Source organism: Phyllostomus discolor, chromosome 11 (genome assembly GCF_004126475.2).
Source record: "Phyllostomus discolor isolate MPI-MPIP mPhyDis1 chromosome 11, mPhyDis1.pri.v3, whole genome shotgun sequence".
Classification (NCBI taxonomy): domain Eukaryota; kingdom Metazoa; phylum Chordata; class Mammalia; order Chiroptera; family Phyllostomidae; genus Phyllostomus; species Phyllostomus discolor.
The window spans coordinates 1,367,277-1,384,114 of record NC_040913.2 but is presented as its reverse complement, the minus strand read 5'-3'; the positions used below and the strand labels follow the sequence as shown (position 1 = coordinate 1,384,114).

Here is a 16,838-nt window from a genome sequence, read left to right as displayed (position 1 = left end):
CCCCTCCTTCTACAGTCAACAAACATCCCCTGGGGGGGGGGATTGAAAATGGACTGGATTGGCCAAAAAAAATTTTTTTTTTCTGTACAATGGCTCTAGTGGTGCCTAGTTGTCTTTATCTTCATCTGAAACAATTCTGTTAGACTGTATTGTGACAGCTGTCATATCAGCATGCATTAAAAGAAACTTAACCAAAATTGGTGAATTTTTATGTAGCCATTTTAATACTGAAATTGAAGATGGAAGAAAACAAGCAACATTCTCAGCACACTGTGCTTTATTATTTCGAAGACAGTAAAAACGCAACTGAAACCCACAGAAAGACGAGCAGTGTGTGCAGAAGGGGCTGGGACCGACCGGATGTGTCAGATGTGGTTTGCGAAGTTCCGAGCCGGAGACTTCTCGCTGGACGATGCCCCGAGGTCGGGCAGACTGGGGGACGTTGACAGCGATCAACCGAGACATCAATGGAGATCAGTCAACGATCCACCTCGTGGCAGAAGGGGGCTGACACACCCACAACACCCGAGGCTTCTCGGAGCCCTCAGGGTCCCTGCCCTGCATTCACCCTCACTGTAAGGATGGGTGAGAGCAGTCCAGGGAGGGAGGGAGGGAGGGAGGGAGGGAGACACGGGGGTCGGCCCCTCCCACAGGCGCCCTGACTGGGATCGGACCCCCAACACTGTGGTTGCGGGACGACACTCCCAACAACCGAGCCGCCCGGCCAGGGCAGTTGGGGGCAGGGGGCTGTTTAAAATTCCTCTGGAGACTGAACACGTTACTTAGCAACGAGATGCGCGGTTGCCGGGGCTTCAGACGGAGACCTCCCTATTGCATATCTGCTTTCCCAGGCCGACCCCGTGGCAGTCGGAGGGCCCACTGTGTGACTCTCATTCCTTCACACACGTGGACGTGTGCCTCGTGGCCCGAGGCACGGTCCGTGTTGACAGCTGTTCCAGGGGCGGGCGGACAGAGTGCGAGTCCTGCCGCCGGCGGGCGGACTGTTCTACAAATGCCCGTCAGATGCTACAGGCTGACGGTGCTGTTATCTAAGTTCTTGCTGATTTTGTGTCATTTTTTTAAGAAATCATTTGTTGACAAAGGAGTACTGAAGTCCTCTACTGTAGCATGTCTAACTTTCTTTCCAGTCTGCCAGCTTCGCTCCCTGTACGTTACTGTCTGGCCCTGTGTTGAGCGTGCGCATTAAAGCTTTCCGTCCTCCTGGTGGGTCGAGTCTTAGCTGTCACGCATTTCTCCGTGTGTCTGATCCCAAGTCCTCACCTTTGCCCTAAAGTCTATTTTATCCGCTGCAACTGCCCTTTCTGCCTTCCTTCAATTACGGTCTGTAACGATGCACCTTTTCCCGCTTTCTATTCTCCGCCTGCCTCTCCTGTTCTGGTTTCAGTTTCTTGCAGACTGCACATAGTAGGGTCATGTCTCTACATTTCTACATCCTCCCTGCCAATCTGCCTTCTCCTTGTTGCATTTAGCTCACTCACGTTTCAGACGACATATCACGGACATGTTGGGGCTTGAGCCTGCCATTACACTGTTGCTGTTCCTGTTTCTTTGGTCTTTCTTTAAGATGAAAAGAACATGAACAATAATAACAGTAGAAAGAAAAACGTGAACGATAAAAAGACAATAAATACATCCCTATCAACAACTGAAGCTAAAAACAAAACGCACCAACAAGCAGAACAGAAACAGGACCTCGGACACAGAGAACACAGGGCCGCCAGAGGGGAGGGGGTTGGGAGGGTGGGTGGGGAGGGGGAGGGGCGAAGAAGTAGGAACCAGTCGTCACAGGACCGTCGTGGGGACGTAATGCGCAGCACGGGCAGTAGTCAGTGACAGTCTCATAACCACGTACAGAGTCAGGTGGGCGCAGTGTTTATTGGGATGGCCACTTATCAAGTTATGGAATGTCTAATGAGGTATGCACCTGAATCTAATAATATGCGTCAACTGTAACTGAAAAATAAAAAGTGATTTAAATAAAAACAATAAATCACATACTTCCATGTCTTTAAACAATAAAAAATAAGATAAACATGTTAACTTTCTCTGTAAATCCCTAGTTACTGTTAAGTGATTGTAGTTTATATTTAAGTTCATAAGAATTATGCAAGATACTTTAGAGTAAAAATAACTCCTTCTGTCTTGCTTAAGAATTATGTTTCTCAGAATCATAGTTATAATCTAAATAAACACAATTTCTAGAGCAAAAGAAAATGACTTTTGTTATAAACACCTTAAAAATTTTTTTGTGTCCAAAAGATGTATAAAAATATTTACTTATGGGCATTCATTAAAATTATCAAAAGGCAGACAATGGCAGAGGCTCATCCTAACTTCACGTAAAACTTTAATTCCGCTGGAAATCGCCGAGACGCGCGGCGCACCCGGCCGGCGCCGCACTACTCCGCCTTCCCGGCCGGCGCGAGCCGCCAGGCCCCGGTCACGTAGCGCAGGCGGATGAGCAGCAGGTCCTTGCCCATCTGCAGCCAGCTCCAGAACGGGACCAGCTTGGAACCTGCGGCCACAGAAGGAGCGAAGACCAGTTAGCTTCCCAACGCGCGGGAGAAGACCCATCAGCTCGCTGCGCACCCGCACGTCAGAAGGCGGCCCGCGTGACCTCGGGGAGCTGCCACTCAACGCTCTCTGTATTATGTGTGCGCGCATGCATGTGTGTGAAACACTTCATTCCATCCGTACATTTAAACGTGACCTTTGGGACAAGTTTTTACGTTTTGCACACGGCTGCCCAATCTCACGGGTACCACGGAGAGTCAGCAGGACAAAAACCTGATTTTCTTCCCGACTCCACCACAGACTCTGGCGGCGGCGGCCCTGTGCCCACCCCGCAGGCCCCACCCGCCCTCCCCGGAGCAGGTCCCGGTGTCCCAGTCCCTGGAGCCCAGCCCTGGGCATGTCCTGTGCGCGTCGGGGGCAGGGCGGCCCGTCCCACGGCGACGGCCAGGTGGTGAGGCTTCTCTGTTTACTTCTTCCTCCATGTCTCCCCCACTTCTCCGCGGCTCGACTCACAGACACAGCTGGGATGCGCTGGGAGTGGGCGACGCAGTCACTTCGTGTCACACACGTCGTGCGATGGTCACCACTGTCTCACCAGTCAGCACACCCACCTCCTCGAGTTCACGCCACGGACCCCGGGCCGAAGCGAGTGGCTTCCCCAGGGGACCCTGGAACACGGGCCCCGACGTGCACGCAGCCCGGGTATCTGACATGGCCGTTTCAGGGCCCTGCTCCCCGGAGGGCCTGGCTGCGAGGCCGGGGTCCTGGGGTGACCTGCACAGCCCACCTCCATGTGCGGCGCCATCCAAGACAACAGGCGCAGGAAACCACCGGACACCCGACAGAAGACTCTCCGGTCTTCACGGTGGAAAACGCAGTCCGCGGTAGGTCAGACCTCAGACAACGGTGTTTACTGGGCCTAGTGCCCCGCCCCCGCCCCTCTGATCATGGCCGACCCCCTACAGGGGGTTCCTCACTGTCCCTCCTCCTCCCCCTGCAGACAGGGAACGGCTGCCTGGGAAAGGTTCAAAGCCTCATCGCCGTTTTAATTACGCTTTGTCTTCAAAGACGACCTGTCCCCACTGCTTTGGCTCCACACAGCAGCCTTCTTCCTCTGAAACACTGACCGTCGTCATGGGCCTCCACCAAACGCCCATTCGGTGTCACCAGCCAGGGGCGGCATCCTCTCCACCGTGCCAGCCGGGCAGCGGGGTGGTGCCTGGGACCCATGTGAGGGCACGACCGCCTCTGTGACGCGACTGAGCACAGGACACAACCAGGACACGCGTCTCCACGCATCCCGGCTTCAGCTGTGCCGGGTGTGGCGCCAGGCGCCGTCCCGTCGGGCCTAGGCTGCAACTGACGTTCCGGTTCTGCGGACTCGGGGAGGCGGGGTCCGCTGGAGGCTGCACTGTTCACACCACTTCCTGGCTGGCCCTTCCCCTCCTTCCGCCCTAAGACCCCCGGTCCCCGAGTGGTGAGCCCCCTTCTGCACAAGGGCCGCGCCCCTGGGGCCACAGGGTCATCCCGGGGGGAACAATCAGGCCCGAGTGCATTTTAGACCCTTCCCAGCCAGGACCGTCTCAGCGGGTCCGAGCAGAAGCTGAGAACGCTGACCGCAGACTTCACGCTGCAGACCTCGGGGATCTTTCCGCTTTCGGATAAACGTGCAGATACCAGCTAAGACCGGCTCTGAACAGACTGTGGGCATTTGCAGTGAAAATGACTCTAACTCCTTATTCAGCCTTGCACAGTGGACTGCAGGCACCTGACTCCCCGTATTTGCTGAGTGGTGACAGAACACAATTCTAGAAAAACGGCGATAGAACCCCATCAAGTCGATCTCAGACGATCGCCAGCCTCGCTGCCAGACTCAGGCCCCCAGGCCCTCGCCGTCCGCCCGGAGAGCCCAGGGCTGCCCGCAGCGGGAGGAAGAGCGGTGGCTGGGGTGGGGGGAGGGATCAGGAGAGCCCGCCAGCAGCGCTGGACAACGGCACCTCTCCCCGCCCCCCAGCCCTCCAGTGTGGAGTGTCAGGAACAGGACACTCACCTTCGACCTCGGTCCAGGCCACGGCGACCTCGGCTATGGGGATCCGTAAGCGCTGCGCGATGTACAGCAGCTCCACGTCGAACGCCCTGAAACAGAGCGCACGCGCGGGGTTCGCTGCCAGAGACCCCGCGACCAGACCCCTGCCGTGCGGAGACCTGAGGGCGCTCTCACGGCAGGCGGGGGGCTCTCACGGCAGGCGGGGGGCTCTCAGCGCCGAGCCGATGGCCAGACTGACGCAGGGCTGCAGACAGCCAGGTGCTCGGGAACTTTAAATCAACGTGGCACCACCGCGTGACATGCCAGTGAGAAACACGGGGTCCCTGTCACTACTCGGGACCCCCCCCCCAGGGGTGAGCATGGCTGTGGGGCGCCCCAAATTTAAAACAAGGAAGGCAGCCCTGTCCGGTGCAGGATGGGGGGCACGCGGGAAGGTGGGAGAAAGGCGGGTGTGAAACAGGACAAGGTCGGCTGGGGCGGGGCAGGGGGCCAGACTGGGGTGGAGGGGCGTGTCTTTGGGAGATTGAATTTCGTTTTCAGAGCCGGTGGGAAGGACAGACGCCGCGGAGGGCGTGAGAGAGAGAACAGCAGTGGGGCTCCTAGAGGGTGAGGGGGCTCCTAGAGGGCGAGGGGGCGAGGGGCGAGGGGCTCCACGGGCACGGAGCTGAGAGAAAGTATTCCCCAGCCTTTCCTCTTCTGCCTGGAGGGAAACACAGCGGAGGGGATCGGGCGCCTGCGCTGCGCCTGCACCCAAAGCGGCTGCGGCAGCCGCGCCCTCCGCTGCTTCTGGATCTGCAGAGCGAGACCCAGTGCGGTGGAGGCGCGGAGGCCCGCTCGGGCCGCGCGTGCGTGCGGGCCGGACCGCGGTGGTGGGAGCCGCGGGGCGGAGGGGAGCACCGGACGCGGACGCGCCGGCGGGGACCTACCAGCGCTCCACGTGCAGCGAGGAGAAGGTCCGGGACGCCGCCTCCCGGGTGAGCAGCTTGAACCCGCACTGCGTGTCGCGCACCCCGCGGACGCAGAGGAACCACACGAGGAAGTGGAAGCCGTACATGAGCAGCGTGCGGAAGTAGGAGCGCTGGGGGGGGGGGGGACAGGGGCGTGACCTTCGCGTCCGCCCAGAGCGGGCGGGCGGGCGAGCCCACGGCTGCCCCCAGCCGGAGGGAGGCTGGGAGACGCGGCCCCTGGCGCCCTCCTTCCCCAAGGCACAGCCCACAGGCCGTGAGACCAGCCGCAGGCGGCAGGGCACCGGACCGCGGTCACGGCCGCGGGGTCCGCTCAGCGGAGAAGCGCCGTCCCCGCGAGGAAGCCGGCAGGCCGGCCTCTCCGGGAGCGGAGCCTCGCAGTCCGAGCAAAGAGCCTCCTTGTCTGAAAGTGAGACGTTCAAGGAGCCTCGAGACTTAGGCAGAGAGTCTCCCGAGAAAAACCGGGGACACGAGACTGGGGTGGATCCCACTTGGCGTCTTCCACAGACGGTAGGCTCGGGCACCTCCGACCCCGAGAGCGCCGCCGCCGGGACGGCACTCGGGCCAGCGGACACGGGCGAGGGGCCCCAGGGCTGCGCTGGGCTCTGCCGTGTCTGTCTTCCACGCAGGACACGCGGCGGGGCGCGCCAGGGCCGCGGGCAAGGGTCGTTACAAGGGGAAAGTCTGACCCTCCGCAGCGACGCTCCTGAGGTCACTGCGCGCCACCCGTCTGCCATCGGAGGTGCCCGGCACCCCCAGCACGGAAGGGCGCCTGTGCCGCTGGCGCAGCCGGGACCGGGCAGCTCGAAGCCCACACGGCGGCCACTGCTATGGGCCCCAAAGCTCCGTCCGCCTGCGGGCTTTAGGGACCAGGAGCGCGCGGCGGGGGGGGCGGTGGCACAAGAAACGTCAGCAACACGCGCTCCCTGGGAGGGAGCCCCGCGCGTCTGCTCAGACTGCGCCCCGCAGCGCGGATTCGGCCGCAGCGCAGCCGCGTCTAAACACGGCTCCGGGAAGAAGTCCCGTTTCCCGCCAGCGGGGGGCGCTGCGACCCGCCGGAACCCGCAGGGCCTGGTCGCTGCCAACCGCTAGACACGCAGGTCCCGGCCCCCTCTGCCTGGATCACTCCGACCCGTCCTGTTTACGGCTCCCCATCCCCGACCTCTCTTCGTCCCGCACCAAGTAGATTGTTCTTCTTTTCCGACTACAGCGGCTTTTTAAACAGGAAAAGGTTTACTCACAAAGCCATTAAATCAGTATTCGTCTGTTCTCGTTTTTTGTTTGCATAGATTATTTTTGCACAGTGATACTGTACTTACAATACCAGTTTTTTTTTTAACACTACCTAGTATTTTAGGTATTTTCCCATGCCAGATAGTCCCCACTTTCATCTGGTTTATCGTTTGCACGGCACTTCGCCCGGAAGACAATACTGTACTTTCCAGTGTGGGACTTGGTATTTCAGAGCGTCTGCTGTTTCATTATTACAGCTGACGTGCTGCACGTCCTGGGCATACATTTTCAGTTCTTCACCCCTCACGTATCTGTAAAGTGACAGATGGACTAGCTGATCTCTCACTCGTGTAGTTTAAATTTCTGAAGTGCGATGTTCCCTGTGGGACAGATCAGACCCTTCCCAAGCACCAGTGCAAGTCACAGGGTCACAGAACTCTGAACTGGGTGCTGAAGGGGCTGGAGTGAGTCACTTCTCAAGCGGGGGGATCCTCTAGGTTCCCGCACTTAAACATCATCCTTCAGAGGCTCTACGACCTCACCGTCGGTTCATCTGGAGGGAGGGGCACTCACTTTCCCAGGGGCGGGGGGCGGGGCAGAGCTGGGAGGGAGGCCGCTCCAGGGTGGGCGGAGCCCCGGGCCGCGCAGTCTGACTGGGACTAGCCTAGACATAGGCCATTGAAAAACCCATGCCCACCCCCCCAATTTTGACCTTTCACTGAAAAATACGGCTTGCTTTTCGACCCACCTGAGCACTATGGCAGGTGGACCAGTTGAGAATACAATGGACAATTCCTGGACTTGATACACAAGGCCTATAGTTTTTAACTGAAAAATAATTAAAATGAAAACAGCTGCCTAATCAGTACATTGTACACCTGCAACTAATACTACTGTGTGTCCACAGTAATTGAAACAACTTTTTAAATGTAAAAAACCCTCAAGACATGGCACAGAATAATTCCTCAATAATATTTATTTCAGGTCCTTCCAGGTTTTCTGCCTCATCTACAAATTTCAAATGAAGAACTTAATGTCTTCAGTTTCTTTTAATGTCCAAAAAACGCCAGTTATAGCTTGTCAAATTTTAAGATATAGTGTTTTTCTAAGAGAAATAAAGTTCTAAAAAACTTAAACTCAGAACGAAACTCAGAATACAGCACCCAAGTGTGCCAGTGGGAAAACCGAAGAGCGGCCGGCGGGTTCAAAGGGCACCCCTTGGAAACGCCCGCCTGGTGCTGCGACGGGGCGGGGCCTCCCTTTGTGTCTTAAGGAAAAAATCCAAAGGAGCGCTTGCGTCCCAGATGGGGGGGGGGGGGGGGGGTCCGTGTTCTCCCGCACCCACAAAACAAGAGGAGAAGCCACACCGCTGCCCGGCCTTCTCCCCCACCAGCCCTCACCTGAGCAATGGACTCCTCCTGCAGGTGAGCCCGGGATCCGCACGCAATGGCCATTCGGTCCTGGGGAGAGAGCAGGCAGATGGTGCCTCAGTCACAGCATGAGCGAAGACGCTGACTTTCAAAGTGAGCTTCTCGTCTTTTAGAAAAAAGTAGCATTGAATGTCTTTGGAGGGTTATCGAAGAGTTCCCAGTCGGTACAACTTCGAGAAGCCTGACTGTGTCCACTGGGAGGACACTATTCGGGGCTAAACAGGAGAGACACGTGTTACTTTGAGATCCACATACTGCGTTTTCCTGGTTAAAGATACCGTGTTAATGCAATTATAAAGGGAATGAGTAGTACTGGGAGGAAAGCAGTTAGCCACAGGTGGTCCGGTTTCACACGCAACCACTGCACTCTGAGAGACCCGAGCGTCTCAGCTACACCCACCAGGAGCAGCAGGTGGGTCTGCAGTGAGCGGTTGCGGTGGGAATGTGCACACCCAACACGCCGGCTTCACCCCCTCAGGCAAGAACCCAGCGGAAGGAAAACGGCGTCTATGACAGCAGGAAGGGAACACCCAGACCCCAGCTCCCGGGAAGCGAGGGGCGGACACGGCACCCGGGCCGGTCCAAGGACTAAGGGCTCCGGAACGGAGCCACGAGTCCTTCACCAGAAAGCGTCACGTGACGGATACTGATGAAAACTGTCAATGCGCTGAGTTCGAATTAACCCCACGCTGGGCTGTGCCACTCTCAGGCAGGCATCCCTGGAGGCGGACCGCGGCCGTGAGCCCACAGCCCACACCCGCCCAGCACGCCCGAACGCTGCAGCTCTGCGGGACCCCACGCTCACGGTGCGGTGCGGCACACCCACGCTCACAGAACCAGGCGGCGCTGAGACCTCCCCCTTTCCAGAGAGCCCGAGAGGGGGCTGGACTCACGGGGAATCTTCTCGTTGTCCAGGTCACCCCTCACTGTCTGCTGCAGCCCCTTGATTGGGGTCAGCGGTTTCCCTTCTGCCCTGCTGAGGCCGGCACAGAGCCAGACGCTAACACTTACCCCGCCCCCACGGCTCCCCGGGCCCTGGGGATAAGGCGGGAGAGACACGGAGCGGCTCCTCCTCGTGGGTTCTCCAGGGGGACCAGAAGATCAGACCCACCGTCCCTACCGGCTTCTCCTCCCAGCTCATCGTGACGCCCGAAGAGGCGGAAGAGGCTGTACCCTCCGGTGAGCTTGACATGTGACCCACCGAGGACACGGGCGACGCCCAGGAAAGGGGACAGCGCAGGGCAGGGCTGCCACCACCTCCTGGAGGGGCTGCCGCTCGGGTCTGCCTCCTCAGGAACAAGGTTCTGTCTGGGACGTGGGGGCGCTTCCCGCGTCGCCCGGAGCCTCGGTCTGGGCTTCGGTGCAGGGGCGTGCGCGGTGCGTGTGCAGAGCGTGCGCGGTGCGTGTGCAGAGCGTGTGCGGTGCGTGTGCAGACTGGGAGACGGCCGGAGTCTCAGCCGCGTGACCGGCAGGCGAGTCCACGAGCGTGTGCACGGAAACCACCAGCTCTTCCGCAGGGCGCGCGCAGGAGCCTCACGCCCCGGAGCCCAGGCTGGCGGCCAGCACCCCCGTGTTCCCCGTGGACGTGACGTGACGGCGTCCCCACACTCACCGGCCACGGCCGCAGACCCTCGAGTCCCTTCTCCAGCTTCTCCACGTCCGCAAACCTCGTGGCCCCGTCGGCGTCCGCCATGAGGATCCTCTCCCCGCGGGAACTGAAGACCCCCTGCGTGCGAGAGCCTCAGTTTAGACAGGGCCGCCTGAAACCAAGGCTGAGTTCAGTGGCGCGTCCGTCTGTCCTGCTGCACGTGACGTGGCCAGGGGTGAAGTGCTAGGTGTGAAGGGGCAGGGGCCGCCAACGCTCCTGCAAACACATCGCGTCGGTAAGATCCTCCTCAATGCACCTCGGGCCTATTTCACGGTTTCAGACACTCGGTGAGGCCATACGGCTACCACCCTGGAAAACAGTGAGCTAGAAACACAGATTCAGACTAATCGCAGACACCCTGTGTCACCAGGAATGAAACAGTAGGACGCCTGTCACGTACAGCACGCACAACCCGCATGTTTATCACAGCGCCACCTGGCACGGCGTGTGGAGAACATGGTTATGAACCGACCGCAGACACGCACCACACGACTGTGCCGTGCGGTGCGTCAGAACAGAGATGAATCTGTGCTCTTCCTTCTGGAATCTCAAGTATGTTAAGTGAACTGGTGAATTAAAACATGTGGAACGCCCCTAAAACTTAGGAAGCGTGGCCACACCCAAACATCCCCCACTGTCCGAGGCGTCCGGCCCTCGGCGAAACCGCGCCGCCCCACGCTGCCCTGGCTGGTCCTCCGTACGGAGCACGGCTCTGGCAGCGCACGCCCGGCACCCGGCTACGTCACCTCTAACTTCACGGCACATTTGAGAGAATTCGCTGATTCTTAAGCGTAAACACGTTTACAGTTCGATTCGGTAAAACAGAGCCTTGCTGTCGCCGGAGGGTGTGACTGCGGCCCAGATCCGGTCCCTTACTCTGTCTACGGTGGCTGCCCACCGACTGCTACCTGTGCCGGGAGTCCCACCCGCTGGACCGTGGGTGAAAAAGCAGAAACGAAAGTGGTGTATTTAACGCCCCAGCACCACACTCGGAGTCTCAGAAAAACCGTACAAGGCACACACTCAGCAGCTAAGGGTTTAAAACGGAAAACAGACCAGCGACACAGGGCCGTGCGCTCAGCACCGGCGGAGAGCTGGGGGGGGGGGGGGGGGGGGGGCCAGCCTGCGTGTGCCGCGTCGCCCCGCCCCGCCCGGGCTCTTGGGGGGCTCCAACGCCTGCCGCCCACCCTCTGCCCTCACCGCCCCCCCACCCCCACCCCCACCCCTCTGACGGCTGTGGCGTGCCTGCCTGTCTCCCTACGGCCTCGTCTCCCCGCCCGTTTCCCGGGGGCGCGCCGAGCAGACGCACGCGACGCACACGGCTCGGAGCCGCTGGGGGCGTCACTCCTCGAGTCCGTCTCACGGCACTGGCTCTGGGAGACTCCATCAGTGCATCTCGGGCCCCACCTGACAGGCCTCGGGCGGACACGCCCCCTTCCTCCCGGAATCCCTGCGGCTCCTGTTCCCACCTTCTCTGTTCCACCGTGGGCGTCCCCAGGTGGGCCCTGGCAGCCGGCCCAGCTCCCACTCCACACTCAGCGCAGGGGAGGGGGGAGCAGGTGACGGCTCACCCACAAAGGCAGTGTGTGAGCTGAGAAGAACGCTGCGCAACCCCATCACCCAGGGCCACCCCCCCCTGACCACACCGAGGAGCCGGGAACGCTCTCAACTGGGGGACGGACGTCTTTCTCGGAGGCGCCCGGTGCGTGGCAGGCGGGGCGTCCTGCCGGGTGTGACCGGCCCCACGACCCCGGAGCCCTGGTGGGAGTCCCCCGCGCCGCCCCCCGCAGAAGCGGCTCCCCAGCCCCTCCGCACTTGAAACCTCAACGCGGAGCCACACATTACCATTTTCACGGCGCCGCCTTTCCCCCGGTTCTTCGCCAGCGTGACCACGCGCACCTTGTCGCTCCCGTGTGTCTGGCAGTACTTGAAGGCCACCTGTCCATGTGCGTGGAAGGGACAGAAAGTCACCCTGGGTCGCAGGACGGTGACACGCGGAGGCTGCGCCAGCCGCCCTCCCCGGGCCCTGACTGCGGCCCCCGCACCACTGGGTGGGCCGAGGGGTGCTCGGCGAGGGTGAGGCCCTGGCCGCCCCCTCTAGCTGAGGACTTGGGAGACTTGGAAGGGTGGCAGCTCCGGGAGGGGGGGGCGAGTGGGGGCCGACCCTGCTCCTGCAGCGCCCCCAGGCAGCAGACCCCCGCCCCCCACCCTTTCCATGCCCCGCCCTCCGCACAGTAAGAGCGAGTCCACGCACCTTCGACGTCTGGTCTTTGCTGCCGTCATCGACGACGATCACCTCGTAGGTGAAAGTGGGGTCTCGTCTCTGCAAGAGGCAGAAATGAAAGGATGTCCATTCAGTGCTGCCGCGTGCACGGCAGGACCTGAAAAGGCTGGGATGGGGGCGGGGGTGGTTGGGGGGGAGCCCCGGGCAGGGGTGCAGGGCGGCGCCGCCTGAATGGACTGAATCTGCCAGCGCCCGCTCCTCCAGCTGCACCCCTCACCGCGCCGACAGGCCCCCGCGGGCCCCCCGGGGCTGAGCTCCCCCAGGGACACTCCGGCGCAGGAAACAGCCGCGCAGACTCCAACCCGACCGTGCCGCTTCCCAGCCTCACGACCCGGGACAAGGCAGCAGCATTTCTGGCCTGTTTTCTCACCGCAAACAGAACCCCTCTCCACGTGGCTGGTGGGAAGGTTACTTGTAACGGAAGAGGCAGAGGCCTCACGCGTCTTGAGGGCTCAGTTCTCGTCCTCTTCCCTTTACACTGAGTTTAGGGGCAGACCCTACAGGCCCCTCCCTTCTGGGGGCTCCCCACCTTCGCATCGCCTCACACAACCCTAACACCGGAGCCACAAGAAGGGGCTCTCTTTACAGCACAGGCCACCGAGCGCACTTGTGTGCGGCTCTTCGCGGGCACACGCCGCCTGCCCCTTCCTCGGCGGGGAAAGGAGGGGGGAGTAAATGAGGGGGACTTAAGAACAATAAAGAAATACAAAATAACTTCACCCTGATTACAAATCTTTCAGACAGACGTCCCTCGTACAAAGTCACAAAGCCTGCGGACCCTCTGTCGCTGGGTGTCCTGCGCCCCCCAGGCGGGAGAGGACACGGTGGGGGGCCGCCCGCCTGCCTCTGGGGGTGTGCGCTCCCGCGAGGGAGCCCCGGGCGGCCCCGCGGTACCGGAGTCGGAGCTCGCGGGCCGGCAGTTGGCCGCCCGGCCTGGTTTGAAGGGGGGACGTCAGGCGGAAGGAGCAAACGTAATACCTGTCTCTCTTCCAGGTACCCCAGCGCTTCATCCATCATCACGGGCACTTCGAGGAGAGAGAGGCACGTGAGACCTTGCTTCTGAGAGTGACCTGTCCAGCTCCCGCGCTCAGTTCCCGGGGGGGGGCGGTGCTCGAAGGGCCCCCGGGCTGTTCCTGCAGGGGCCGCTCCCCCTCCTGCACCGGTCCCTGCTCGCACCCGCTCCCCCTCCTGCACCGGCCCCTGCTCGCACCCGCTCCCCCTCCTGCACCGGCCCTGCGGCCCCGCCCCTCTCGGGCTGCGGCTGCGCACTGGGGACCCCTTTCCTCCCAGGGACCCCTTACCAGCAGCACCCCGGCTTACACCGCTTCTCCTCGTTGTAGGAGGGCACCACCACCGAGAGCCGCTTGCTCGGCGGGTCCCCGAGGCTGGGCAGGGCCTCCTTGCGCCCCCTGGCGTCCAGGAAGAACCTCTCCCCTTCGTGCCGGTGCAGCGGAGGCATGTCCCGCGCGGTCACGAACGCCACGAGGGAGATCTGCAAGCGGGGGTGCGAGACAGACACTGTCTGGGTCCCGCTGCTGCGTCATTTACGTGACCTTCCCCCTTTGGAGGGGGGGATATTTATTCTCAGTTTTTAGTCCGTTCACAGCGGTCTGGAGGGGACTCCAAATCCAAGCCAGTCCTGGGGAACGACGGCCCTTCCACCGGTCAGCAAGGTCCCGAGGCCTCAGGGGGCGCTGGGTCTCCGCCCGCCATGCACTCGCCAGGCCCGTCACCCACACATAACAGGGAGCAAAGCCCTGTGGCCCGCTCGCCGACGGGCCAGACCCCTGACTGGGGCGCCATCCCTCCCTCCCTGGGGCCTGGTCTGCGTGTGACAGAGACAAGTCCACGCTGCGGCTGGAGCGCGTGGGCTGAGGGCAGAGCTGCCACCCAGGACCGGGGGGCCCAGGGCACGAGGGGGACAGCCTGCCGGTCCCCCACAGTGGGGACTGGGAACGCGTAGGAGCCCGCGGTCCTCGCCCCAGGTTTGGACTCACAAGAGTATTTCCCGGAGTCAAGTCGGACCTTGCAGGCCAGGCGTCCAACACACACTGGCGGGGCCAGCATCACACACCTCCCCCACCCCCAACGGGGGAGCTGGCTGGGACACTATTCTTTGCAACATTGTTCCCACTGGCACACCTGCTGCTTCCAAAACACTCAATCCACGCATTCCATTTCCAGGATGTCACCCATTTGTAACTTGCCAACCACTGTCACATCCCCTCCGTACCTACTAACCTTGCACGTGCTTCTGACCGGCGCCCCCTCGGGAAGTACCCAGACTGGGGGGTCTGACCTTCTGTTCAAGCAGCCCTGGTGTCCAGAGTGTGGTTTCTGAATCCCCCCCACCCCCCATCAGCAGCCAATGCTCCTGGCAGGGGTGCAGGCCGGCTCTGGGCAGGGCTCGGCCGGCGGGGCAGGGCACGGCAGTGATGACGAGGGGCCACCAGCCGGCCCGAGGGGCTCTCGCTGGCAGAGGGTGGGAGGGAGGGCTTGGGCACCAAGTGACTGCAGTACACTGAAACACACGACAAGTATTCTAACGCCTGGATTCCCAATGATGCTACAAATAAGACACAATTGGTCACCTTCTCTATTTTGAAACCCTGCTTTTGATCTTACCTTTCACACATGAAAGGTCTTTCTGATCCATTGGAATCCAAGGACTAACTTGTCTTTCATTACAGATTTCTAGGCAACGCCTAGGGGTGGAGAAGGAGTGACCCGACCAGAAACCACGGGTTTGGGGGGTGACTATCAACAGCTGCGAACACCCTCAGGTCGACGATGGACTGCCCTCCGAACTGGCGGGGGAATCTCCCACCGCACATCTCCTGGAGTGACGAAAGGGGCATGCAACAGCATGCACACCCACTTCTCCTCATTAAAATGCTCAAATGTGCATTTGGTCAGGTCTCTAGATGCAGCTAAGAGTTTACAGGACGTCTGGGGGACACAGGAGGGAGTTAAAAGGCACCACGGGGACGCCACCAGTAAAATTCGGACAATGGGGAATCCCACAGGACCAGGAGAGAGCAGCAGCTGAGACACAGGCCTGGCGCCCCCAGGGCCGTGAGTGCCGCTGGAAAAGGCTGGCTCCGAGGACACCTACAGGGCGCTGGGCCTGCCGGAGTATTTTAAACTAAACACTGGTTAACCTACAGAAACCTGTGATAATCCTGCTGCCATCCCAGTTAAAAAGGGGTCCCATCCTACAGATACAGCACCATGTCGTAGATTCGCTTCAAAATAATCCAGAAGGAAGTGGGCTGATCACCCCCACTCACACAATTAGTTTTTGTGGGGTTTTTTTTGGTAATGATTACCTGCTCAGGCATTACACACACACACACACACACACACACACACAGTTCCAGGAGCTCTGTGACATTTGTGTACTGGAGTGCTCCTCTCCAACCCCAGTCTCCTCACCGGTCAAACGAAGCTACTGGTCGCGCCTGCCCGCGTGTTTTAAAGATCCGACCGGACAATCCTGGCAAACACTGAACGCAACAACCCGGCACTGTGCGAGTACACAGCGCACACTGAACACACGGTACTCGGGCACACGCTTCCCGGGCAAACTCATAGCGTAACGTGTAAATCTGCAACACTTTCAACACCAGCCAGCCCCGCCCCAACCCGGACTTGCTCAAAACCCGCGAAACCTCCCCACAGCACGAAGGGAAAGGGACAAATCACTGAAGCAATCGGGAAGCAGCGCTTCTCCGCCATCTACACGGTCCCCACGCTGTGAGCTCGTAAACCTCCTGGCTGCTCATCTACCCGCACGTCGAGGACGCGGAAACCTCCGCATTCACGACCCGGGGCGCAGGCTCGTCCCAAATCCCAGGGGAGCAAGTTCGTTGGGCATCAGCCCGTGTTTGCCCAAGGACGGCCAGAAACCCCGGGGGAGAATTCGACGGCCCGGCCCGTTTCCGGGCGGCGAATCCAGGCCGTTCCGTTCCGGGGCGCAGCGACCCCCAGGCAGATGCTGATGTCAGGCCTCGCGCGTCCACGGCGGGTCTTCGCGAGGCACTGACCGGCTCCCGTCTGGCACAGGTGGCTCCTGCGGGTGCTGGCCCCGCGCTCGTGCGCCCACCCACACGAGGAGAGAGGGGTCTGCAGAGCACTCAAGTCCTCGCGGGGCCGGCGCCGCGCAGGCTGCAGACCCGGGAGGTCGGAGGGGGCACAGGGTCCGGGGTCAAGCGGACACGGGGCGCGCACGCCCCCAGAGAGAACCGACGTACAAGCTCTGGATGTGCAAGAAGCTCGAGTTCCCAAGCAGAAATAAACAGGGAAGAAGGGGGGCGTGAAACCCCGGAGAGGGATTCTGGGGTCAGGGCTCGGGGCTGGGCGGCACCCGGGGAAAGGGACCCCCGAAGAGCCGGCGGCGCGGAGCAGAGCGCGCCCGGGCCACGTCTCCAGCACAGCGGCGAGCCCAGGCCCGAGGCGGTCCCCACCCCGCCTCTCACCAGTATCAGGGCTGCGGCCGCCAGCGCCGCTCCCAGCGCCGCGTAGAGAACCGCCAGCTGCAGCGAGAGCGGAGCCATGGCCCATGCCCGCCTGGCCCGGGCCGCCGCTGCCCTATCCCGCCCCGGCACGCACGCGGAAGCCGCCGCGCAGCCGCAGAAGCCGCCGCGCGGCCCCGCCCCCCGGCCGGCGGAGAGGCCGCGCCGCCGGGCGCCCGCCG

At 61.1% G+C, this 16,838-nt stretch overlaps 1 protein-coding gene across 2 annotated transcripts; it reads right to left on the bottom strand.

Moving 5' to 3' along the window:
• Positions 1–1,876: 1,876 nt before the first annotated feature.
• On the bottom strand, positions 1,877–16,774 carry ALG5 (ALG5 dolichyl-phosphate beta-glucosyltransferase). 2 transcript variants are annotated; one of them, XM_028526844.2, is made up of 10 exons: positions 16,621–16,774; positions 13,463–13,634; positions 13,121–13,167; positions 12,113–12,181; positions 11,704–11,796; positions 9,823–9,936; positions 8,181–8,240; positions 5,509–5,660; positions 4,586–4,671; positions 1,877–2,536 (listed from the first exon to the last, which is right to left on the bottom strand). In XM_028526844.2, the coding sequence occupies exons 1-10, from the start codon at positions 16,696–16,698 to the stop codon at positions 2,421–2,423; spliced, it is 987 nt and encodes a 328-aa protein (XP_028382645.1). In that variant the 5' UTR covers positions 16,699–16,774; the 3' UTR covers positions 1,877–2,420. The 2 variants fall into 2 exon arrangements, with proteins under 2 accessions (XP_028382645.1, XP_035867068.1); XM_036011175.1 differs by lacking the exon at positions 8,181–8,240.
• Positions 16,775–16,838: the final 64 nt, after the last annotated feature.

Bases quoted from the DNA above. Each gene is read 5' to 3' on its own strand.
- ALG5 (XM_028526844.2), bottom strand. From the start codon at position 16,698: ATGGCTCCGCTCTCGCTGCAGCTGGCGGTTCTCTACGCGGCGCTGGGA. The intron at 4,672-5,508 runs GTAGGTCCCCGC...GCTCTGTTTCAG, and splicing joins TCGCTGCACGTGGAGCGCTG to GGCGTTCGACGTGGAGCTGC. The intron at 2,537-4,585 runs GTGAGTGTCCTG...CTGTGGCCGCAG, and splicing joins GGCCTGGACCGAGGTCGAAG to GTTCCAAGCTGGTCCCGTTC.